Raw genomic sequence first — 26686 nt, 5'->3', positions numbered from 1 at the left:
ACATCTCTCAGAAGCAAGTGGTAGAGACGCTCTGAGTAAAGGCCCAGGAAAGAAGGAAAAATTGTTTTTGAAGCAGTTCCACTTTCAGGCCATTAAACTGCAGGATAATGATGGGTTTCTTGAGGAGCAAAAGATTTCTTTAGAACTTCATTTGGTGCCCATTTTAGCCAAAGGCTGCACTGTTGTGTTATTTTATGTTTAACCATACCCTACTCTGACAAGCCACTGAAGTCTTTAAAGTCTTCTCATCTTCATTGCAGACAGTACTTTGATCTCAATGCCAGAAAAGGTCAACACAAGAACTTCAGAATTAGACTTGTTTACATCCAACACAATACAAATAAGTGAATGTGGCAAGGACATCCCAGGCAGATTAAATGAGGCCCTGTTTTCCTAGTTCTACTTAAAATGTTTTTGCCAACCATTGTGCAAGCGATGTCATCATCGAATCCAGTGAAATTCGCTTATTGAAGCGCTTTCCCCCTCAAAATGTTTCATCAGTCATAGCCCAGAAGGGCTCTGTCATAGGATAATTGCAACTTGGCGTATCAACAAAGAGCATCCAAATGTCCTCAGCTTCCTTATCTATACAATGGGCAGGGATGACAGCCATTTTATTAGCTGAGATATTGTTACCCCCATCAGATAAAATAGTGTGTTTTGTTGCTTTGATGTTTTCTGTCACCATAGCAGAGCTGTCTTTTTCAACTACATGTTTAAAAAACGACTGCGGTGGCAGCTTATTCTCTTTCACAATAACACTGCCTACAAACATCTCACAGAAAAAGGCAAGCAGTGTACTAATTGCGCTTTATCAGAAAGAGGTGGGAAAAGCGAACGGAGTTTCTGCGGCGGTTATTTCTAGCCAAGACGTAATTGCGGAGTCATCTCTCTTGTCTACATTTGTTTCCCCGAGGAAGAAAAGATCACCAGAGGGTAAATCCCTGCTGAATGGGCAGCCAGCTGAGAATCCACCCCAAAATTATTTCAGCCATCCCTGTTCTCCTGCCTCCACATACAGTATTATTAATCTACAGAATATTTAGTGGATTAAAATAACATTTGGGGTAACTGCCTATATTTAATGCTTCTCCACAATAACTACAACTATTACAGCGCTCAGAAATATGTATCTTACTTCCACATGCTTGGTTAGATCACGCAGACTTTGAAGGCTAACAAAAAGTCTGTCATGCAGAGCAATATGCAAACCCATTTAATTTTCTATTTAAATCCTTCCTGGCAGAGTGGACTTTTCTTGAATTTCAAAACAGCAAGTCTGTTAACCAAACTCCAAAGGTGGAAAAGGCTGCTTGTCGACACCAGTCTTATCTTACTGTACTATCACTCGGGCACTAATTATATGAAGTGCTGTAGACACAATTTAATAATTCAACATTTACCAGCTGCTACTGAAGACTTCCCATCTATACTAAGCACAGGAAAGGGCTGTGGACTCTCCAATGGATTGCATGACAAGCACCGTCCACATCTTTTATGTTAGCAGTGCTGTAGCTCATCAATTTCTGCTGAGGGATGTTGTTGGTATGATAATAGGAACAGCACAATTAGAAGTCATCAGCCCAGCAGGAAATCTCATCTTTGGTGGATACTAAGCAAAAGGTTGTCCCTGATGACAAAGGGCAAAGTAGGCAAGTATAAACTGTTCTGGCAAATACAGGCATCTCTGTTGACCTTCATAGTTCTACACACACAATAAGCCTCTAGAGGGTCAAGAGGCATTTTCATTGGTGCCAAATCCAACAGTCCTGACATAATAACACTGCCTCTCCTCCCAGTAATTCCCAGATCAAAAAAAAAAAAAAAGGTGGGTTCTGCACATTTTTCCAGCTCTGTTTCTCTTTTTTCTCCTGGGAGGCAAACCCTGCTCTTTTACACAGTAGTCTCCTTCCCTGATTTTCTACCTCCATCTGTGCCCCTGAAGCTTCCTACACAACTGGAGGTTGTGAGCTGGATGCACTCTTGGAGAGGTGACATTGAGAGACTTACAGGTTTCATTTTCATTTACTGACTTTCCTACAGCCCGTGGGTGAAGTTCTGGGGAATCGCTTAACCTGCCTTTGTCTCAGTTCCCCATCTATAAAAACCTTTCTTCTACCTCGTCTGTTTTGATTTAAACAAAACAGACCCAAACTCCTAAAGATCACATGTGCTTCAATAGCAATACAAACTCATTTGGCACCTTAATCTTGTTTGGGTAAGTGTAAACCAAATAGCGAATAGTAAGAAATGAAACAAACTGAACCTTTCTTTCAAGCACTGCTCTCCAGAATGTTTTTACTTTGAGTGAAGGTTGGCTCAAGAATAAGTTGCATAGTTGGAAAGGTACCTTATTTCCCCACTAACAAGCAGAGCTAAAAAGGAAATTCTGTCATGGATTCGAGTGGTTGGGAGATATAACCTTGAATACCCTTTTGGTATTGCAGAGAAGTTGTACGTTGCACATTGCACATACTCGTTTCTAAGCCCTGTGCTGTTGCTCCCATTGCTATGCACTAGAGATGGTCTGGAGGCACAGAGAGGAGGTACTCCAGCCCAATCAACAGATCCCCTCTTTGCAGAAGCACGTCTCTCAAGTGGACCAAACCCTTCCCTGCAGCAAAGTTTCTTCTGTGGAAAAAAGTATCTTAAGTTCCATGCTAGATAAAAATTGTGGCCAAAACCCACGGTTGTGATAGTCTATTTTGAGCAGAATTGCATGTTATTTTTAAGCATCAATGGGCACCTCAGGGCTATAGTGCTCAGTGCTTTAGAAATGCCTTTAGTATAGGAAACTAATACTTTTAAAATATTCAGTATTTTTTACTTAAAACTTTAACTCCTGAAGTCACATTATCAACTCTTATACTCAAAACTTCTACAAGATGAAACCCAAACCCAAGTATCAAAACTCCTAGCAACAGAAGACATCTATTTTAAATAAAAGAAAATCACATATTTTTAAGTGTCTAGTTTCCTGGTTTGCATCATACATGAGATCCGATTCACACATCTATAACTTGGCAATAAAGCTTCTGCAAATACAGCAGTCCTACTACTGGTCTCATAAAGTTCTTTTGGTTTTCTAATTTTGCATACACACTTATCAGACTTCTTGAAAATTAATAAAGCATTACAAGTTGCATCACTGTGCTACCTCATTTCATTGACACATTTTAAAAATCCTCCTCAGGAGAACCTGATAGATGTTAAACTACAATAAAGAGAATGGAGACCAGCAAATCATTGCTAGGAAAATCAAGGGCAGAGAATTACTCATTTAATTACCTGTACATGTTCCTTCAAACAACAGCTACTGCCACACTTCCAACTTGCAGCTCCAACTAACACTTATTGACAGGGTTCGCTTATGCCTGCCTGCTTCACAGAGAAAGTAGCTATGTAAGGGTCCCACCTTGCTGTCGGCATTCAAAACCAAGGAAGCACTTACCCTTACCTGCTTTTTCCCCCCCTTCTGTTGCTCATTGCCATGATGTCTGCCTATAGCTCAAAGCAGACTGTCAGTGGAAACCTCAGTACTGTTTCCACTTCCTTCCCTTTTAATAGCTAGTTCAAGAAAGAGGTAGTAAATTGGCATCTGGAGTATTGGGGCCCAGGAAACTACTCAGCTGCAATCGAAATCTGGTGTGTGTCAGGTGTGACGGGAAAAAATCAGAAACTTCCACAAACGAACTGCAACTGCCAGAATCAACAGCACGGGGATGAAAGGGGCTCTTCAATGAGCAGAGTGCTCCTTGGTCACTTACAAAGGATTAATCAATTATCTAATAATTAAACCTTTAGATAATGAAATAGTTTTTAAAAGGAGGAGGGGAAAAACCAGCAACAAGGACTTGAGGCTTGAGCAGATGTAAAACTGACACATCTGCCTCCCTCGATACTAGCAAATTGGCTCTTTCAATATGTTTCATTTGTTCTCCTGCCAATTGCTGATCTCATGTCAATTTACTCTCAAACTTGGAAGAAAATTAAATGGTTTGATGACATATTGGTTTCTGTATTTTGTCTTTGAAATGCAAAATATATATTTCAATGATCTTAGAAATGTTTCACATCTTTGAAATCTTTGCAATTGTAAGATGTTGGGCTTGATCCCCGTCTGGAATATAAGGGCATAGCTCTGTCTAACTGAATCAAGATAGGCAGTTTATCACAGCTGGTGATCTTGCCCCTAGTTTTTCCACAGATTAACACAGAACATGTCATATACTTATTTAGAAATATGCAGTGCGAAAGGGGGTGACTCCCTATATGCTTTAGGCATGCTTGAAAGTACCTATGCCAGATGATTGCCTAAAAGTGCTTCCTAATAGCCTTAAATACTCAAACTGAAATGACGGAACTGTCATCACAGCAAATCACACCACGAAAGAAAAATGATAGCAACATTAACTGCATCAGCCACCTGCTCCATAAAGGTTATTAAAATGATGGAAACGGTATGTTGGCTATGCCATACATGCAGGCTAAAACTTCCAGCAGGTCCATATCCCATTCTACAAGTCGTAATTTTTATGCCTATAATTTATACTATACTATACTATACTATACTATAATTTATACAACATTTATCAAAAACCGGCAGGAGAAGACTGGCTACTGACTGGGGTGTTCTAATTCCTTGCTCTGTGGCTACTTACTTCCTTAGTCACAACTTGACAAAAGGATTTTGGCACCAAAAGCAGGACTTTGACAAGTACTTGTGTTATGCTCCTTGATACGCAAGGGACTGACTTGACCCTGCCAGCAAAAAGCAGCCCAGTCTTTATTTTTTAGCAATGCCTCAATTTCACTGGGAACTCTTTGCCAAGAGGAGGAGGTCCTATAAACATAATAAGCCTAGTACACGTATGGGAACCTGTGCTTGTGCTCAACACAGCTGCCGCCACTTTTATTCAAACACAGGAAGAAGAAAAGGAGAAAGAGAAGGAAGTAGTGGCAATGCCCTCTTCATCAGCAGTGTTTTATCATGCGGGAGTTTAAAGGCAGTCCTAAACAAGCCCCCTAACCACCCAGCTGCAGGCAGCACCTGAGAAGAAATGCTCCCCATCCTTCCTGCTGAAGCTATTCCAGTTGGCAAAAGCAATTCAATCACGCTGAGCACATGAACCCATCTCTCCAGCTGGGCAGGTAGCGTCTTCCTGCGGGAGTCGTGATTTCAGGTTCCTGCCCTAGGGATGCCTAATGTATTTTTACCCAAGAATTGTTAAAGTAAAATAATCTGTCATATAAATGAATGGAAAGAGGCTCATTTTCAGAACTGCTGCCACTATGGATGGTCAATATAGATGAAAGTGCTTACATTTAGGCATTCTTGACTGGAAACAATGGCTTCCCTCTCTTTATGCTAAGTTTACCCATCTGTAAAGCAGACACATTACAGTTTACCTAACTCAGAGAAATGGGATAATACAACTTTGGCAAAAGAAAGGCTCCATCACATAGCTTTACTAGACATAAAAAGTTAACATGAATATATGATTTTAAATCAACATTAAGATAGTGTAGACTCCAGGACATTTCTGATATTGCTTTGGCTGGATAAAGTAATTCATTTTCTAACAGGTTTCTTGCCGTGCTTGATATTCCACAGAGCCAGCCTGTGTTACAAGATGTACATAGCTAATCTGCTGAGAAAAGAAATCATAAACAACACTTTATCCTGCATTATTTTATTCATGAGAGCATTATTCCAATCGGTGCAATCTTGAAGTATTGGTTGGATCCTGGGAGAGGGACTTTTTACAAGGGCATGTAGTGATAGGATGAGGGGTAATGGCTTCAAATTGGAAGAGGGTAGATTTAGAATAGATATTAGGAAAAAAAAATTCACTCTGAGGGTGATGGGGTACTGGAACAAATTGCCTGGGGAAGTTGTGGAGGCGCCATCCCTGGAAGTGTTCAAGGCCAGATTGGATGGGGCTTTGAGCAACTCGGTCTAGTGGAGGTTGTCTCTGTCCATAGCAGAGGGGTTGGAACTAGATGGTCTTTAAGGTCCCTTCCAACCTAAACTATTCTATGATGATTGTATGATATGGCCATGCTGACATATCCTAAGTCTGCTTTAAACATTCTTTAATTCCAGAGGAGGAAGGTGGTGCAAAATCTTTAAGGCTGTTGTAACTGGTTTAAAACTTCCTTATGTGGTTTTTTCCTTTTTTTTTTTTTTTTCTTCTTTTGTTTTTGCATGGTTCTATAAGGAAAAAATCTCATTACGTTATTACCCATACTTTCCTAAGTGAGTAGTCTGAGCAGGATATTAACTGCGTTGGCAGTTAGTTTCCAGGATGGAAGTGACAGCAGCTGCCTCTGATTGTCCCCAGCACACTAAGTTTGGCTTTTGGGAGAGCAAGCACCCAACACTGTAAGAAATAGGAATCTCTGCAGCAAGTTTATGTTGGGTTTTTTTTCCAGGAGCTGGACTGAAATTTTTGTCATATGTACAAAGTGTCCACACATTCCTTACAAGTTAGCCATCACGTATTTTCAGTAGCATTGTTTTCACAGGATAATCCTTAGTGATATACAAAGTGAAACCTGTTATCTCTTTGACGAATATGTTTTAAAGTCCAAGGATAAGCGTGGGTATGAGACACAAAGAAGACAGTGAAGATTTGCAAAGCAGTGAAAAGAGCTGGCAGAAAGGAAAAGAAGTTTCTTTAGAAGTGGCTTCTCAGGGGTCATCTCCAAATATAATTTAACCGTACAAATCCACACTTGTTCAGTATACATAAATTAGTAGTAAAACTTCATTAGACACCATCTGTAGAAATCATTTGAGAGGGGTGGATCCCAAGGTCATGCAGACATTGACCAAAAGATCTTGCTAGATCAGATGCTGAGAGCTGTCTCCCACGACAGTCCTGGTTACTAAGCCACTGTTAAATGTCTGTCTTGTCACAGATTTATTCTGTATGTGCTTGAAACTGAACCATGTCACATATTTGGCAGGAAATGTAATCCCTCCACAAAGAGGATTTGATCCTCGGTGTGATCCTCCAGTTCTCAGGTTAAGCCAGTGCAAGGTCTGTCCGTGTACTTCCATTTTGAGTAGGGGACAAGCCACAAACATGGTCTTAGGAGAGCAAAAGCTCCTGTCCCCCATAATCCACATGGCCCAGATGGCACGAGAAGAGATGGGCTACAGATACAAGTGGCACAGTGCACAAACAAGATGCCTACATCTGAATTCATACAGAGAAACTGGATTATTTTTTTAAATTGTTTTCCAAAGCCCCAAGTGGCATGCGGTGCAAACAACAGCACAAGAATTACTATGAAAGAGAGCAGGGCATGGGTGCTGCTTTGAACAGCAGCAGACAAAATCGCTGAATGAATGACAGCTTAGGGATCCTCCCCTAGACCCAACAGCTCCAGAATTCCCTCGTCAAATCGCATCCCAGTTTTGAGACTGTCTTTGATGTCCCCCGGTTCTTTCTTCTGTTCAGGTCATCGTGGCAGTCTTCATCCCCCTCCTAACAGCCGTGCCTTTCTGTCCTTCCTCTCTGGCTGTATCGCCTAGATTATGGCTGGTTATAGCTAGCCCCATCTCTGCCATTCCTCGTGCTCTGGTGGTACTCCTCACATGTGACGTGCCGTTGCTGAAAGGTATGCATTTGGGACGCTCTGCCCTCTTTGCTTTAAAACCCTAGGTGTGAATCCCAGCAATTGCTGAAAGTCTTCCAAGGAAAAGGAGAAGAGAGAGAGCGCAAACCTGCAGTTATCTTCCGGTGTGATTGCTCGAAATCTCTTCTAAAATAATGGAATAAATATTATAAGCTTGAAAATCGTCTGGAAACAACAGGGGAACCATGACAAATAAGTAGTTTGTATTTTCAAGGAACAGACCATGCCAGACAAATGTAATTGCTTCTTCACCATTTTCTGGGTTAGTGTACAGAAGGAACAGAGTGACTGCAATATATCTGGGCTGCACTATAGCATTTGATACAGTGGCTCACAAAATCTTATTAGAAAAATAATTTATAATGTCTTGGATAAGAGTGCTGTCATGTGGATTGAAAACTGGCTGAAGGAATGTAAACAAAGGATAATGAATCATGACAAACAGTACTGCGCTGAGCTGTGAAGAGGTATCCAGTTGGGTTGCCACAGGAGTTGGTGTTAAGCCCAGTTTTATTTTACATATTTATTAATGCTCTGGAAAAAGAGATGAACAGCCTGAGAATTAAATTCACAGATGATACTAAATTACTAGATGTTGTTAACACCAATCAGGACAGAGATATTATATAGAGGGAAAGCACAGAGGATGGAAATGGGAAGAGTCAGTGACCAGATTTACCTATACAAATATGTGAGGGAGACTTCTATGTCCCAACTGATAATAATGGGTGCCCACTGACGGACCAGCAAAAAGCAGTTTATGTCTGGTCTGTCAGACTGGAGCAGAGAAATAACAAAACCAGCTAGGAGGTAATTATTAATTATAGCATCTCCCCAAAATATCCCAGAAAAGGCTTCACTCTTATTTTCTAATCTCAATAAATTTCAACATTTGGGATATTCTAAGATTCTGTCTGATTGCATGCTATAGAGTAGTATACAGTAATGTAATACAAAGTCATCTGTCTTCATGTCACTATATTATGTTGTTTTTCTGAGGAGAAATCAGTGGTAAAAATCTCACCATTTTCTTTGCATACCTTGTTTACTTATACTATTAACATGAAGAGAACAGAAGTCGTAAAAACTGACGCTGAGGTCTTTCAGGAATTTCATTCTCCATGAGTAACTCAGCCCCCCAAAACTGAATCTGTTTAGAGGTGTTAAAGCAAAGACAAATTCTCTAGCTATTTGCAGCAGCTGCCTAATAGATCCCACATTGTAGAATGAAAAAAAAGGTTATTTTTTTCAAGCACTATGCTCTGTGTGCTGTAGAAAAAAACTGTGAAAGTATTCCATTGTCCTAATCTATTCTAGTGAAACTATGTGCAGAGTGCTTAACTACAGTACCTTTTTATTTATTTCTTATCCACTTATAGACAACATTTGTATGATGAATTGGATGCAGATCTAAATCTTGTGAATTAAGTTTTTGGACCTTTTATATAGATTAAAGGAATTTAGATGATTTCAATGACTTTTAAAGGTACATAGAGAGTATGGTCTATATATGTGCGTGTATTTATAAAGAATCTTTCCCTACTACTTTATAGCCCAAGGAGCAGAAAAATCTAAATAGACTTTAGATCTAACAAGACTCTTCAGTTCAATTAAAATTTTACCTCTTAAGATAACATTATATTACTTAAAATGAAGCCCACCAAAATAGATAGGGGTATCTCACATAAAAATGCTTCTGAATGCTTGGAGCAAACAAAATATTCCACAAGACCTGCATCAGTTGAGCTGGCTTCTTACCATTTTTCATCTTGAGTTTGCTTGACTTTGCTGGCTAGGGAAATGCAAGCTCAAGGTCAAATTTTTTTCATGGCTAAGTCCAGAGCAAAGTTTCCTTTACATGTGGATTTTTCAGTATATGTGCACTTACAGTGTAACTTTTTGCATCAGGTTATTTATGCAAAACTTTCAACTTTTTAATTTTTTTTTTTTAATTAGTGGAAGACAAGTGAGTTCAAAATGTACTGTGGATGATCACAGAAAAAACATCATCTAAAATAAAGCCACCCATTAAAGATTTTATTATTCTGTACTTTTCTTCCCGGTTGGTAGAGATTGATATGGAAAACTGGAGAAAAGTCAAGCTGAGGGACCGTAAGTAATTCACACAAAGGTGCGTTCAGGTTGCTTCAAGTTATGATAGAGGACGACTTCAGCAACTGAGTGAAAACCGTATCTAGCTCCAAATACAAATCCTGAATGCCTGAGGATCTGATTTCAGACACTTAGTATGGCACAGAGCAGAGTCCGTCAATGACCGCTGTGAGAAATAAAATGAATCAGCCTTTTGAAATATCTGTCACTGCCAGTGACAGGTTAAAAATTTCCAGGAGGAGTGTACTTGTAGTAGTATCCGAGTAAATATAAATTTTGGTTGTGTACAATGCTATTACTTGCATGACATAAAACAGTAGTGCGTGGATGCTTTGTTTTTTAAGGAATGTTACATCTTGTAAAGTTCGTAGGACTGTCAAGGGAAAAATCACTGGGCCTGAATCTCATTTGATGAAAATAGGTATAGTCATTTAGAGAATGACTTTCAAAGATCATAAAAAGTAATTTCAATGAATTTTATTATATTATAATTTCCTCTTTTGTCTCGAACACATCTTTTCGGTGGAACATTTGCAGGGACTTTTTCTTCCACCAAAATTCATACAGAAGTTAAACCCAAATTTGCCAAGAAAAGTTATGTTGCGCCTGTTTCTGGCAGCAATCTGGCAGCATCTTTGTATCTGCAGAGCATTATGATTATCTCACAAATTCACAATACTTTAATTCTGAACCACACTATTTTCCATAGAGGCAATATCCTCAGTGCTAGTCTGGATGCTCTGAATGTTAAGTGTCTGTCTCTGGCTGGATTCTCTACATTTTCTGTCTGTGAACACGTAGCACATGGCCCTTGATTACTACTTTTAAATTGATCTGTGTCTGCTATGAAAATATATTGCTTCATAAAAGTCTTTCAGAGTACCAGCTTCCAAATTAATGACTTTTCTCTCAGGCTCTGACTTCGAGAACTTACAGTACAGAATCGTGCGGTCCAGCTACTTGAATCAAATTGAAATCCATCCATCTGCAATTCAGATCCAAATTCTTTTGGTGCTTGTTGGCTCATCTCTAGGTAAAGAGCAGCTGTTGTCCTGTTAAAGTGACTGTAAATAATTCTAACTTCAAGCTTCAAGAGTGAAACTCACCCCGTTTCACTGGGGACCACTTAATCCCCGGGATGTTCCTGGGTTTGGCCTTCAGCTAGCGGGAGCTGCGTAACTCGTAATCGATAGGGCTGTGCTGCTTTACAGCAGGTGAAGGTCTGGCCCCGGCAGAGCCGGTGCAGAGAAGAGCGGTGCTGCGTGCTGGCTCTGCAGCCGAGAGGGCAGCGTCCCCTCGCCGGGTACAGAGGGATGTGGGGTCATTGCGCTGAGCCGGAACCCCCGACATGTTATGCTAATTGCAAAGGGCGCTTGCACCCATGTACTCCAGGTGGGGAGGAGGTGAAAAGGGCTCGGGTCTCTTTCGCGTGCTGCGACCGTCTCTCATTTGTCATCCCCAGTGAGCCTGTTACTGTGCTTTTTGGGGGGTTACATGCGTTCTGTGGCACAAGCAGAACCACACCAGCGAAAGACTTGTTTACAGCACGGATTCAACGAAGTGTCTAAAGGAAGAATTTTCCCATGAAAAGAGATGGGCCCTAACCAAGAAGGAAGGTTCTTGTTGTTAAAGCAACTATATCAGAACAGCAGATGAATCATGATGTGATAGCACTATTTGAAAGGATGTTTTGAATGGAGCTGTCAGCAAGTATTTTAATAGCAAGTCTTCAATTTCTGCTTTATGGGGTTTTTAACCACCAGGAAGAAAACATAAGTAACAGGGAGGGATTTAGGAATTGTTTAGTGTTTGGCTGTTCAAAGAAAGAAAAAGAGCCCTCCACATGCGTTGCAGCTAATGAAAATTCCCATTATGTTTTTTTCCCTCCATTTGCGGATGTTAAATACTGTAATAATGCCAAGTCCTTATGATTTTCTAAATCTTCTCAATAAGAAGGATATTATCCACTTATTTAATTACCAAATCTCCAACGGCAAGGAGTTGCTACCACCAGCAGCTCCAGCTCATTCACATAGTTCCCCTCCCTAATTAAAGGGTCTTTGCAGTTAAAAATAAAGTAATAAATCAATCAAAAGCCCGAACTGCCAACAGATGATAGGCAAAAAAAGAAGCACTTCAGGGACAGATTTTCAATTGCTCAGCACCCACAACTGGGATTATTCTTTTGAAACAACTCAGTCCTCCTTTAGGCACCTACGACAGAGCCAGACAGTTCAAAAGTGCTCAACAAATATTTCTTTGGAAAATCTACCCCTAACTGTGGCTTTGTGTCCTACAGCCATTGTGGCTTGCACAAGTCAATCGCAAGTCACCTCCCTGTTGGAGGAAAGTCATCAGCATCACCCCTTCTGCAGGAAACTATAATAAAATACATTACTGTAGTCGTCCACGCTCCTACCATTGCTTACTGCAACAAGAACAGAGGCAGCAGGTATATCAAGAGACTATTTTTACCACACTGCCAATGAAAGCAGCAATAGCCCTGCATTCGGCTTTCTGTTGCAGCACTCAAAACCAGATGTCCTTATTGCAGAACAGACCCCTTACTAGTTTGAATATCAAGCGCAAAATTGAACGCTGCTGTCTGCATGGCATTCCTTGAGGGTAACGTGCCATGGTCAGGTTAAAAGTTTTTCAAATGTTCATCAGTCTAAGGCCAAAACCTGAGTAATAATTCAAGACCACTTTACAGCTAGTAAAAGCTGCAATAGCTTTCTCTGAGAGCAGAGAAGACAGCCCAGAGCTCATACCTCCAACGAGAAGCATTTGGCGGTATTAGCATACTACCTGTTTATTCAAGAGGATGACAAAAAGTTCAGTTAACAGTCCTTTTCCTTGCAGTCCACAGCTGTGTAAATATTATCCCAGCCTCTCCTTTGACATCTGTCTAAGCCTCAGAACTCACGTGCAATATGATACAAACAGAGCTCAACAATTCTTTAGCCCACCACTGTGTCCCGACACACCTAGATCATAGAATACAGAATCATTGAATCATAGAATCGCTTATCCTATATCACAGAATCATAGAATCGTTTAGGTTGGAAAAGACCTTTAAGATCATTGACTCCAACCATTAACCTAACACTGCCAAATCCACCACTAAGCCATGTCCCTAAACAGCACATCTACACATCTTTTAAATACCTCCAGGGGTGGTGACCCAGCCGCTTCCCCGGGCAGCCTGTTCCAATGCTTGACAACCCTTTCAGTGAAGAATTTTTTCCTAATTTTCAATCTAAACCTCCCCTGGCACAACTTGAGGCCATTTCCTCTTGTGCTATCACTTGTTACTTGGGAGAAGAGTCTGACCCCCACCTCACTACAACCTCCTTTCTGGTAGATGAAGAGCGCAATAAATATCTAGCTTCTCCTGTGCTGTGTGAGACACCCCCGAAGCACTCCCATTTTCTAAAGACAGCTTTACTAAGAATTTCCTAGATTTTAACCACGGAGCTGAGTATGATGAAAGCTTTGTGGTATCAATGCACCAAGATTTGCATGACAACCCTAAAAAAGCCGCCAAATCACAGCTCTGCATCATTTGCAACTGCTACCCCACATAGTTTCTATTTTGACTGGCCCAGACGAAATAAAAGCTGTTTTAAGTTTCAGAAACTTCTCCTCATCCCTGCTTTCAAGTCAATACGCTTTTGAAGGCTATTTGCCTTTCACATTTTCTCTGTGGTAGTTAAGGAGATGAAATTCTTTCTGTATGCACCAGATATTCCTTACACAATGGGACAGAAATATTGATATTTTTATATTGCACAGTGGGTCATATTTATGAATTGATGCATGTTTCATCATAGCTCTAAATAGTGAAACATTTTGGATAGGTACACAGGGCCCAAACCCATTCACCTGAGTACTTCCACCTTGCAATGATCTCCCTTCTGAACTTCTTACAGGCTGATATTGAAAACGTAGAGCTTCCTCACGATCAATGCAACCCACCAAAATGATTTATTGAATACAAAACGTAAGGCAAAGCCTCCACTGTAATACAATTTTCCACCTACTCCTTTCCCATCACCACAAAGAACTAAAGCAAGGCGCAGAGCTCCTATGTAGGCCCGCAGAGCTTAGCTGAACTTTTTAAGTTCATGCCAACGTCCTGAAGACTCTCTGGCATTTTTTTAGGGCCTCTGCTATTACAGAGATCAGTGACGAAGCCCTTCATGTGATGCAGAGATCACTGCTGCAATAACTTCCCGTGCCCCCATGACACCTCTGACCCAAGCCATGAGCCAGGGCTGTGCTGCCCTCTGCCCATTTGAACTTTGGGGGTATCCGAAAACCATTACAACATTAGAAGAGCAGTGAGGTTCCCTGGACTGTCTCCCATCCTGGGGCTGAACATGAGAAGACAGGGCAACGGTCGTGGGATGGGGCAGGGGAGAAGCGGTGGCCTCTGCTTCGCCTTTTCTCTTAGTCCTCCTTCGGTAAATTTCTGGGAATGAAAACTGCAATTCCTCAGCCTAATTGCACATTCTTTAAAACTGAGATTCAGACACTTTGCCACAAATAAATATTAAACATATAAACATGCAAGTCACCATCTATGCTTATGTTCTCCCTCGCTGTAACTTATGTAGATTGCCGCCTATGTGCACAGCTTTCATTACAAATAAAACATAAAAGCCAATGCATATCCTGAAGAGCTATTTTTCTTTATTGCAACACCATTACATGAAGCCTACTAACATAAACAAAGATTGGACTCGGCTGTTTTTGAACAAATAACCATTTATTGTCAAGGCTTTTCAGGAGCTTTCATTTTCCTTTTTGAAAAACATGATCCTGTGCCAAACTAACAAATGTGTAACATTAAGTAATAAGCAAAATAAAGGGACACCCCGCCACACTAGTTTATAGACAACTTCAGACTGTCGCAGTTGTACAAGTCTAAGCTAAGACAGAAACCCCGTTACACAAAGCCGAGGTATTAAATCAAAACCCCACCAGCGGAGCCCCTTGGGGCATAGCTGCTGTTCCTAAACGCTACAACCGGCCTTTCAAGCGGGAGGATGCACAGGAATAACGGTCCAAGGGCAGAGCAGCGCATGGGCTGGAACAGCACGCAGAAGAGAACAACCAGAGAGCCTTTGCCTCGTATCGTCTCCTGGCACAGCAGCAGAGAGCACAGGACGGAGCTGCCTCAGCCCTAAAGGAGCAGCCAGGATTGCGGCAGGCAGATCCAGGGAGAATCCCCCGTGCCTCTGCCACGCCGACCCGCCTGCTCGCCCCGTCCCTGCAGGGCAGCAGGTGAAGCTCCGGCCCCTGGTGCTCGTTGAACGTTAATTCCACCAGAAGTCTCCATTTTGAAGCTAGCGTGAATCTCTTTAACTTAGCCCGAAGTAATCGCACAACAGCCTATCCATTAGACAATGAACAGAGATTATTCAGCTTCCTGGTACCACGGGGAAAGAGCAGCTTCCTTCCTGCCAGTGATTGCGGTTGTGATTAACTGCGCAGTTCAAGGTGAAAGAAGAATGCGGTTCCAGGCATATATGGCTTCCTTTAACCTCAGCAAAAGGCAGTGCCAGATATTTCAATTAGTGTGTACCAAGGTCACAAAATCAATTTCTTATCGCCGAAAAACACACATACTGTAAATTTCATTTTCAAGCCGTAATCTCTAAATTAAATCTGTGTACCTAAAAAATATACAGTGCAAAATTGCAGTCCTTCAGCCCCCTCCTCCTCCCGCAGCCGAGCAGCGTTTTCACAAACATCACCTGCCTTTGTGCTCTATATTTAGAGCACAATGTTTGGTTAGATTCTAATCTTCTTGGAGAACGTCATTATCTCTTTCTTTGGCAAATAGAGGCCCAAAGTGTCAATTACCTTCTTAAACTCTTTCATACACACAGGGCTGAGCGGGGTTTGATATTCTGGCTGCCAGCAGCTCAGTCGGCAATTTTTCACAGTCATACACAGAAAAATTGTGCACCAGCATATCATCCTAGATAAATTACACATTTCAAATGAGGTTACAGACAACTTCACCGCTCCCGGCCAGTTTATTCTGGAAGAGGAAAACAAATAAACAACGACAACAACAACGAAGCAAAAACAATCCTAAAGAGAACACTTTTCTACCATTGAACTCTATGAGCTATTGAACAGAGAAAAAGGTAAAATGAGTTTGCTGGGTTGGCGGGCTATTATACGCAAATCAATGCAGCTGCGCAGAAATGACATCATCACCTTTTATGTGTGCAATTCCTTATGATACTTGCCTTGTTTCTTGGGTAACGCTAACTTTATAACCCCGAAGGCAGCTGCAGAATCTGATAGCTGCAGCGGGCTCTACCGTGTGCAAACCTAGGTACAGAAGGTGTCTCAAAGAAGTGGAATTTCTGGAAGCAATTTTTTTCCAATAAATCCCGGTCTTGCCTTAAAAAAAGCTAATTTCAACTATACAACCACAAAACGAGTACAACTGACAATTTTGAGACCGCTTTACCCTTTTCTCATAGAAAAAGTTGCTTTTTATTCACGTACCTACTTATACACAGGTCCCTGTGTACACGGCTGTGTACATTTAATATACATGTATGAGTATGCACATTCTGGAAATATCTTCCATCTTTTTACTTCAAACCAGCAAGCGAGAGGAATGTATTGCTGCTGTTGGACCTTTTGGGACCGCTACAGATGGTAGAGATACAGGAAGTGAATCATATCTCTGGTAAACACAAAGTAAGCAGACTCTGAGATAATAAGTTTAAAGCTCCTTAAATGAATTTTCCCACATCCTCTAAACATGTAACGTATTGATTGATTCTTAGTACCATAAAGCAGGATGAAAAGAATAGTTTCTCAAGAAAGGAAATCAGCATTATTTGGCAAGGGTTAAAACACATTTTGAATTAAACAAGTAAGAAACCGTCCATGTGCAGCTGACCAGCTTGAAAGTTTGGGTACATTCTTGAGAGAGACAAATAACTCTTTTTCTACCACATCATCTACACACATTTTTAAAACTCTTTTTACATGCAAACAGGACTAATTTAAAAGAGAGACTGGATACGATTAAAGATGTAACAAGAGGAAGTTTTGTTTCTTCCTGGCCCATTCAAAATATGCATTACTGTATTTTAGTCATGCTCAAAGTATCGTTTCAAGAAGATGTAAACAAAAACCATGGAAAAAAGATAGAGCTGCCTTTTTTTTTTCTTTCTTTTCTTTTCTTTTTTTTTTTTTTGGCTTAAATCTGCAAATGTAATGAGTCTGTCATGGGCTTGGTCCAAGGCTTATTAAAGTCAGGGTCAATCTTACAAATAGTTACAGTGGGCTGTATCTCAGGCCCAGGTGAACTGTGTTTTCTGGCAGTAGGAAGGAGAGTTAACCCTCTGAAGATTTCTCTCTGTCTTTTTCCAGTGAGAATCCGGGAGGGATTTTTTCATATGAGTGAGAAAACTGGATTTGGCACTTTGAATGCATAAAATGCTTTGAGTCAAAATTTTGTGGACTCAGCCATTTACAGAGGTAAGACAATTGGAGTAAGAGAGCCTCCGCTGTGCCTTATTTAGCCGGATCATATTGTGACTTCAAACATCCTGCACTGCTTTCCTTCTGACTAATGTTCTCGTGCATCACCGGGCACTGTTGTAACACACTCTCCCCTTTCAAATTCCTGATCTACTCTTAAAAACTTCAACTAAAATACACTTGCAGTAGTAGCTAGTTACAATAAGCAATTTCGGTTATAAAAAGTAAAGTCAACTCTACAAAAACCGTTGTGACTAGCGATGTTAGCCAAGGGTCTGGCTGTTTTCAGGAACATAAACACAGCTCTGTCCTTTGCGACTGGAAGGCAACCATGCAACAGCTGGTTAGTCCCCGGCAGTCTACATACATCGTAGCCATCAAACCCTTCCCAAATCCACAGAAAAGCGTAACATCTTGCACATGAAAAGGCAAAAGCCGTACATAAAGCCGTAGGTCCCCACATGGTCAGGAACCTGCTGTGTTAGCCTGTATGTTAACACCCACGCTTTCCCAGGCAAATGGACTGTCATGTACCAGAATATAAAATCCTCCCTGCTAATTTGTCCAGGCTTTTCAATTCCTACAGGTTTAATCCAGAATGTGTGATCAAGATACCTCAGCCGGGTAACACTGCACAGCTCGGCGGTCAATCTCTGCACTTCGAGAAAAGGTGAAAAACATTCAGCCACATTATGACCGATGAAGATGTGGAAGGGAAGAAACCTTTCTGTCCCCTGGAGAGGAACCCTGAAGGCATGGGCTCAATTAAATGTAATATCTACATATGCAACAAACAGGAGGGTGCCTCCTAACACTTCTTGGGATCACCAAAAAGCCAGATACCTAAACCTGGAGTGGGAATTCGGGATTCGTAGATGACTTCTGCCCTTTCACACAGCCCAGGCTCTGGTTTTACCACGCTCCACCCTGAAACTGCGTAAAAGATCCAGAAGAATTTAGAGGCAAAGAAGCAGAAATTAGGAAACACAAGAGGAGGGGGGGGAAGGAAGAAGGGCCCGCAGCTATGAGGAGTGCGTCAAAAGGTCTGGGAATCAGTGGTCTGCTTTGGCCTCCTGCAAAGTCCGGTTTTCCAAGCTGTCGCCCACTGTTGAGCCCTGTTATTTGTGTTTGGCTAAGGCATGTCTTTCTCCTGCTGTGCTATGTAGAGCAGCTGCAATTTGCCTTTTTATAGCTTGTGGTAACTGATAGCAGTGAAATGAATTTAGGAAGTGTGTGGACTGGATCTTCCGTATCAGTGATTTCAGACTATTTGGTAAACACAGAAGTGACATCCAGTGATGTATGCCTGCTGGTAACAAAAAAAAATAAATTCTCCTCTGGTGAACCAGCATTTGGATTAGGTCGTTTTCGACTGAAGGATACTTCCGGATAGAATGAAATGATTTTACACAGTGGTTTTACAGGGTCATGTTAATTTGAAAGGTAAAAATTCCCTCAAAACTATACACCGATTGGGTGCTGCAGAATGGCAACGGTGACACCAGTGAATCAAAACAAATTTGGTGACTGCAATAAAAGTTGATGGTGAGACACAGCGACATCACCTGAGGGCGTGGAGATGATGTCTCAGAGGAAAGCTCCTTTTTACAGCTGGCAAAAGCCAGAGTGTTGGTTGTATGACCCTCAGTAAACCAAGAAAATATGTTTGTGTTCAGCTATTGAGTAGGCTTTCAATTTGATTCAGCTGAGTTTACACAAATTGCCCTGTGTTCTAACAGGGATTCTGTGTTTTGATAGAAAATACCACTTTGCACTGATGTATTTTTTGCCTCTGAGAAATGATAAATCCTCCTGCACTGCGCTTGAGAGAGACAGTGAGTGCCTTGCCTCAGCACCAAATTTCACTGACAGCCTAAGTCCCTGCTCACTACTTCTGGAAGTGCTGTAACTATTTTACAAGTAAGACCGATTATTTTTGCAGTATAATTTGCAAGTGACATTTACAAGGGAATATTGCGCGGAGATATCTGGGAGGGATATTGTGTTCAGACTTTTCCTGCTTGCCTGCCTATCCTCCTGGAACAAACAGCACTGCTTCATTTTCCTTCCGTATTTTGCAAAGTTAAAGTAAACACTGTGATCACACTGTTTACTTTAATTTCCTGCAGTGTGCCAGCAAAGCAGCAAATTGGCAGTCAGCAATCAAGAAGCAGCCAGTATTGAAACAGCAGAGCTGCTTAGGAAAGCATCAATGATGCCAACTCATTCTTCCCTCTGTTTTAAAAATAAAATATTGGCTTCTATGAAGTTTTACTTCCACCGCAGTCTTCTCTAAAGGATCTGAAATTTTGTTTGATTCCTTTAATTTTCTTTTGGATTCTGGGATTATGAGCAGCACCTAATTTATATGGCTGACTCTTTTTATAGAAAGAAATGGATTTACAGAAGTGGCAAATATAAGCTATTTATCTGTAAAAAAATCCATGGCATTTTTGCACAAGAGGAAGTTAACTTGTCTATAAATCAGTCTTATCTGGAGATATTTTTTATTTTTATTCCAAGAGCTCTAGCTGTGCTACTTCAATTAGGTGTATGATAATGTGAAGCTAAAGCCTCATGCATTACATTCAGAATACATACACATGTGACCAAGAACGGAGTCCTGAAAGGCAAATAATTACATTTTTGGAGACTGTTCTCTCTCATCTTATCCTACATAAAGCAAAGAATATAAATACAAAAGAAGAAGTAAGAAGTATGGGATAGTATTTTGTACCTCAGAGGTGTAAAGCTTGACAAGGTGACTCATTTATGGCTTTCTGGAAGATACTGTGCAGAAGGAATTTATTGCAACGTAACTTATAATTCCAATATATAAAAGAGACCAGATCCTACAGTCAGTTATTCTCCTGACTGTGTGCATTCCTGCACATATTCTACTGAAGACAATGAGATTATGAAGAGGATTAGCTTTTTGTTAAACTGGCCAAAGTATGCCTCCAGAAAGTCCAAAACATGACCTAATTTGAAGTGGTTGAAATCTTGTGGGAAAGATTGTAAGAGGATAATTATTTTAAAAGCCATGACTTTGACACCAGGAAATTAAATTCATATCTATATGTCTTTATCTATACACAGCAAATCCAATAATCTTGAGCTCTCTGCAGTCACTTAGCCAGCTGGCAAAGGGAGCAAAGTAAAAACTAACAAACCCCATTCCTAAAGTATGCTGACATCAGTGATTCATGATTCATCAATAATGGTGCTAGGAAATAAATGTAACAGGGCATTATGGCCTTTTGCAGTGCAGTAAACTCAAGGGAAAATGTCTAAGTGTATCACGTTGAAAAGACAGAGCTAGCAAAGAAATAACTTTTACAAGTATTTAAGAGGTGTTACAAGAAAGTGAAAGTAGAGAAAAAATGTAAACCTTTTAAATACAATGAGAATGTACCTATAAATAAAAAGGGACAGGTTTCCAGCTACCCAAGCTTAAGAGGACTAACCTGAAAACTAGGATCTTTAGTCGTTTAGCATTTTCACGAGGAGGAAGAATTTGAATCGTTTTTTCCGGAATAAAACCTCAAAACAACCACTGTTCTGGTTTAATTGTCTACCAGGATAAGCACAACGAAGAAGTTGGTTCTACGCTATGTAAAATTATTAATGTTGTTGACAGTAATTATGACTCTCACAACCTATCTAAATAACTAAAAGGGCAAATACGTAAACACAATGTACCATATATACTCTTTAGAAAATGCCTGTATTAGTACATAATTGATGATCTCATTTGAAGGTGACTGGACTATCATTGTAAAAGCCTGAGATTATTAACAGAAGAAAAATGGGTAGCTATCTCTAGAACAGCAGATACACCTGCCGCTTTCGCCACACAGCACAGCAAGATGTAATACATCATTAAACAACTGAGGCTTTGCTTTACGTTTTCGTAGCTTTAAACTATTTATGATAGGGTTTAGCCTATGTTTCTGATCCTTTTAAGAGCTTACCCAATTAAAATTCAGGTTCCTTGTTTATGCTATTAGAGGACTACTGCACAATATTAATAATGCACCGTGCAACGTGCTGCCCTAGCGAAACATCATCTCTCTTTCAGGGCCAACAGCCACATAGTTCTGACACAAGCTTTGCTGCTTAGCTGGAGGGTAAGTGACTTTGGTGGTTGTTGAGGTATTTTACCAGAGAAAAGGTTGGTCCCCTGATATGAGGCTTCCTTCAAACCGTTGCCACTTACCTGCAAAACACCACAAATACCTCTAGTAGCTGGTTTGCCTGGAAATTGGCATTGGAAATTTTATTTTAAAGACTGAATTTCCCACCACTTAGTATAGTTCTTAATAAACAATTAATTGAGTCGCAAGATTTGTGAATGTATATTTCACTGTACCGAACCTTCTTTAAAGGAACAATAAATATTTTTAAGAGTTTTGAATGTAGGTTTCCCTAAGAAAATACAGGTGAAAAAGAAAGTGAGAAAAAGAAAGTGAAAAAAAAGATACTCTATGAGAAAAAAACATGGGAAGTAAGATAAATCCATTCTCACAAAGCATGGTTTAATAATGCCATAATGAGGGTGTGTATATATACATAATGGATGGATTTAAGAATGTCAATAATGCCAGTAAAGAACAACAGCTATCTTTACTGTAAATTTAATTGATGATTCATAATCACAACTTTCTAGAAAAGTACAGACAGCGCGGGGGATACCAGTTCACGGTAGGTAAGTAAATGTTGGGTCTATTTGTTCCAAGTAGTATTGCTAAAAATTGACTTGTTTTTCTTCTATCTCTGCATTATTCACAAGCGTAGGCCCTTGACTCTGCAGATGTAATGTGCGCTTTTAACTTTCAAATCAACCAGCTTACTCGTGGTAGTAGAATCGAATTAGTGCACATACAATATTAGCGTGGTGAAGGCCATTTCTTCTTGTTTTCGTCTGAGCAGCTCAACAGACAAATAATGATTGACCTATATTTATGGCAAGGTTAGCACTGAATTCAAGAAATATGTTTAGTGACTACATGACACGTGATACAAAGAAGAGGCTGAGAGAACAGTGTTTGTTCAGGCTTTAGAAAAGAAGTCAAAGGGGAAATCATATTGCTGTCTACAACTACCTAATGGGGGTCACAGGGGTTTATAGAGGAGATGAAGCTGAACTATTATTAGAAATGTACAGCGGTAAGTGCACATGAGAGGCAAAAGTCACAAGCTGCATAAAGAGAAACCACGACTAGATATCAGAAAAAAGTTTTCAAAATTATGGTAGTCAGACACTGGAACAGGGGCCCAGAGAGGAGTGCAGTCTTCATCCTTGGAGGTACTCAAAACTCGGCTGGACAAGGCCCTGAGCAACCTTCTCTAAGTTGGACCTGCTCCGAGGGGGGAGCTGGACCAGAAGACACCCAGAGGCCTCCTCCAATGAAATTATTCTATGATTTTTTGAGGTTCCTTATCGCTTATTATTTTAGCCAGCTATATTTCTCTCTAAGCATTCCCAGTTTATAGAAGCATAGGCAGCTTTCTTAGGAACAAAGTCTTTGCATTCTAAATTTTCCTGAAACAAGCGCAATTCCGAGTACACCATGGCAAACGAGCTATAAAAATCCAAACTAAAGGTGGGCCACTTACCTGTGCTTATACCAAATCAAAGCGCCTCTGTTACTGCTAAATTTCCCAAGATGCACGAAACACAAAACCTGGCCAAACGGACGGTTGGTATTCATAACTACTTCTCAGGACACTGAAAACTGACAAGATTCACATGAATTTCAGCCTGCCTGCAGCTTGCCATAGCTATGTCTAACAGTGGAAATAAGCACTAGAGCTACCCATAGTGGAGGACAACTCAAAAATGAAGGCAGGGAAGATATCTTTTTCTTTGGATGGAGATGGAAGCATCCAGAGGTAAACCCCTCTGCTGGATTTCTGGCATATTTTCCTTGCAAGTAGCTGTAGTGGGAAAATTAACATTGGCCTCACACGCGGGCACGTCTCTGTGGCACACGCACCTCCTCAGTCTTCTGGAGTAGCCCAGGAGCTGTATTATTTGATCATGATCAGCTGCTGGGAATAGTGGCCTTAGTGTGATATGTGTACGGGTGAGGTGTGAGGACTGTAAAGTAGCAGTCACGCCAACCCCAAGCGTCGGAAGTCCTGAGTCACAAGGGAAATTGCTGAAGCTAAATCAGAGAAGATACATCAGCACCTCTCATGGAAAAGGAAAGCCGGAAAACAGGTCAAGCTCCACGGACATCCATGGTATGCTATACTAAAATACTAGGCTGAGAGAAAGTTGTGGAATTTCTCTGAAACTGCTAAAGTTTTTGGCTTTGAGAACATGTTAGTGTAAAGTATTGTGACATAAAGTTCAACCCTCAAGCTAATGGTCTCTTCAGTAAGTTTTTCAAGCAAGCACATAACAGAAATGCATATAGGTAAAATCTGTTTACCGTAACAGAATGTTATGCCATTTCCCGTATATCCTTGGGAGCAATAGCAGCCTGTTGTCCCACCCTGAACTTCACACCTGGCGTCTTTGTGGCATGTCATGTTGCAGCTTGCAGAAGTGCAGCCATAGTCCAGGAGACTGGAAATCAGTACTGGAACAAAGGAAAATCAGACTTGTTTTTTGGTTTTTTTTTTTGTTTTTTTTTTTTTGTTTTTTTTTTTGTTTTTTTATCTAAAAACTTCATTCTGAGCTCTAAAACCAGGTCTGGGCAACAGGTATCCACAAAATTAGTGTATTCCAGTAAACTTAACATCATCACAGACTCAGCGATATTGCAGGATAGGGCAAGGGCCATCGACTACAGGGACTTCTTTGGTAAAACTACCCAGGGGCTAGGAAACAGCAGGCACTGTACATTAAGAACTTGTGTATGTGTTCAACCAGTATAAAATTGGTAAACAACACAGAAGTTACTCAGTGATCTGGGGAAAACATTTGAAAGGCTTTCAAAGCTCTCTAGTACTTTCCAGTAAAGCACAGACATTTATTTACACTCTGAATTATGTATTGAGTGTAATCCAAACTGCCCTACGCTTATCAAGTGAAAAAATACCAGATCAGAGTTTTTATTTTTATAAGCACTTCCATACTTGTGTAGCTAACGCATATGCATGGTCTGAGAGATTAAAATGACATGTCAGAATATTTACAGCATTATGACATTAGGGTTTAAAAACTTATCCAAATTACTTAAAGTTAATCTCTTAAATACCATTTCCATGTTATGAAAGGATTGTCTTCATTTTCCATCCACCGGATGATTCCTAAATGGTATAACTACTTTCCCATTGTACGGATGCATATGGTTTTCAACACAAAGAAAAAAGGAATCTCTCCTTTTGAGAAAGCTAACAGCTCACTGAATAATTACACACACCCTGTAACAGGTTAGAAACGAGGCGGTTAACTCAGAAGGAAAAGTAGGTTTTTTACTTTGTACTTTGTAAATTGTTAGCAGGACGTAATGAAAATTGCAGAACACAAAGACCCTTTTAGATGTTGTCTTCCCCTGCAGTTCTGCTTTTCCCTACCCAAATATTATTCTGGATATTTGCTAGCCTAGTGTTACAATTACAGGTTTCATTGCTTGAGGAAATCTCACTGAGGCATTGTTTTCTTGGACAAATAAAAATTTCATGAAAAATTCAGATGACTAAAAATTACACACGATTTTTAAACAATTATATATAATGCAAATCAATTTAGGTATCACAAAGTTTCATCTTTTCCTTCTGTTTTTGAGAAAGAAGACTGGAGACCATCTTCCGGAGATTAAAACAGAAACCTGTGGGATTCTGTTGTCATTTAGCTGTTTATAACAAGTGAAATCTAAAAATCTCCCAAGCAGACAGAGAGAGGAAAAAAAAAAACCAAAAAAAAACCCAAACCCACAGAAACCCACAATGTTTCTGGGTTTTTGGGTTGTTTTTTTTTTTTTTTTTTTTTTTTCAGAACAAAACCCACAGTGAGATAAAGACTGGCATTTGTGGGATTTGGTTTTGCGACGATCCTAACCGTGCAATTACCAAATCCAGCAGCAGCGCTGATTAAAGCTACAGGGACGTTCAGCCCCGCGAACCCAGCGGCTTTCCACCATCTCCAACGCACTTATTTCTCCTTGCCAGAGCCCACTCCCTTCCCACCTGCCGCTCGCTCCCCGGGGAAGGCGATTTCACCTACCTAGGAATGGAAGCAGTTTCATTGGTGATGCTGTTGCTGTGCGGTGCCTGGTGCAGAGCTCCTGTGTCACAGAAAAATACTCCCTGCCTTAAAATGTATGACCATGTGCAAAACACGCACACATGCCTATCAGGAAAGCGACGTCCTGGTGCAGGCGCAGCCCCGACACTGCCCTTTGTCCCGAGCTTCACTTTTCCAAAAGCTCCTGAGAGTCACAGGCAGGACAGGAAGGGTCAGGAGGGGCTGAGGACCTGGTCTTCTGGCAAGTAGGGAATACGGGAGAAGAAAATAAACAAGAAAGCAAAAGAGAAGCAGGAGCCCGGGTCTTGGAGAGGATACCAGAGAAGATTCGGGGGTGAGTGCGTTAGAGGAACATGGGTTAAAGGAGCTGCCTTGGGAGAGTGCCTGGGGCAGGGGAAGGATGAAGATCCAAGGGGTGAGCCGCAGCCTGCTGGCAGAAGGAGTAGCGGAGCAGCAGAAGGATGGTGGAGCAGATCAGGGAGGGTGAGGAAGAGGTGGAGGAGATTAGTAACTAGCTCAGGGTTTACGAGCTCGGAGGTAACGGTCTACAGGCTTCCTTCCACCTTTTCCTGGTGAGCTGAGTATACACGAGCCCCACGACCCATTTTTTTTTGGAGACAGTCTTGGCTGACTCCAATTTTTCTTCCTGCTGCTTTCTTAGGTTTTGAGATAGATCCTTTCTGCAGCCCAGCAATGTTGCTTTAAGGGTAACGGTCTGTGAGGAGGTACAGGAAATCCACTGAACTCTGCTTTGTGAGGAAAACAAAGACATATAGGCAGGGAGGAAAGCAGCAGGAAGGCAATTGTATGGCTGGGAATCTCAGGACCTGAAGGAGATGAGGTTTCCATGGGTTCGTGGGACCAAAACAGAGTGTTGTGTAGTAGGACTTATCCAATAAAGCAAATTTGGTAAAGTGTTTGGCATGTCTTTGTGTTAAACGTGAGAGCAGTTCTATCCTCATTACAGCATCCTGATCAACAAGACTTCAGCATGTACTTATATTATGCACGGACAATATTTCCTCTAATCTTGTTATGAATGATGTGCGTACCGTCACTTCACAGCTTCCTGGAAATGACGATTCACATATCGAAGGACTGTAAAAACAAAGCATTGGTGTATGCCTGTCTTTACAGATGGAAACAGAGGACATGCACAAACAGGCATGCTGCTGGAGAACTGAGAATATCTCTAAACTAAACAAA

The 26686-nt window shown here is 40.9% G+C and overlaps 1 protein-coding gene across 1 annotated transcript in view; it reads right to left on the bottom strand.

The window, feature by feature from the left end:
• Positions 1-25499, bottom strand: part of ADGRL4 (adhesion G protein-coupled receptor L4) — a 76503-nt gene extending 51004 nt beyond the window's left edge. The window contains 2 exon segments of the mRNA XM_082484616.1: positions 23721-23870; positions 25460-25499. Of these exon segments, the coding sequence (XP_082340742.1) occupies positions 23721-23870; positions 25460-25481 (172 nt within the window). The 5' untranslated portion in view covers positions 25482-25499.
• Positions 25500-26686: the final 1187 nt, after the last annotated feature.

Source organism: Vanellus vanellus (genome assembly GCF_965231255.1).
Source record: "Vanellus vanellus genome assembly, chromosome: 5".
Lineage (NCBI taxonomy): Eukaryota > Metazoa > Chordata > Aves > Charadriiformes > Charadriidae > Vanellus > Vanellus vanellus.
This window is presented reverse-complemented; position numbering and strand designations above follow the sequence as displayed.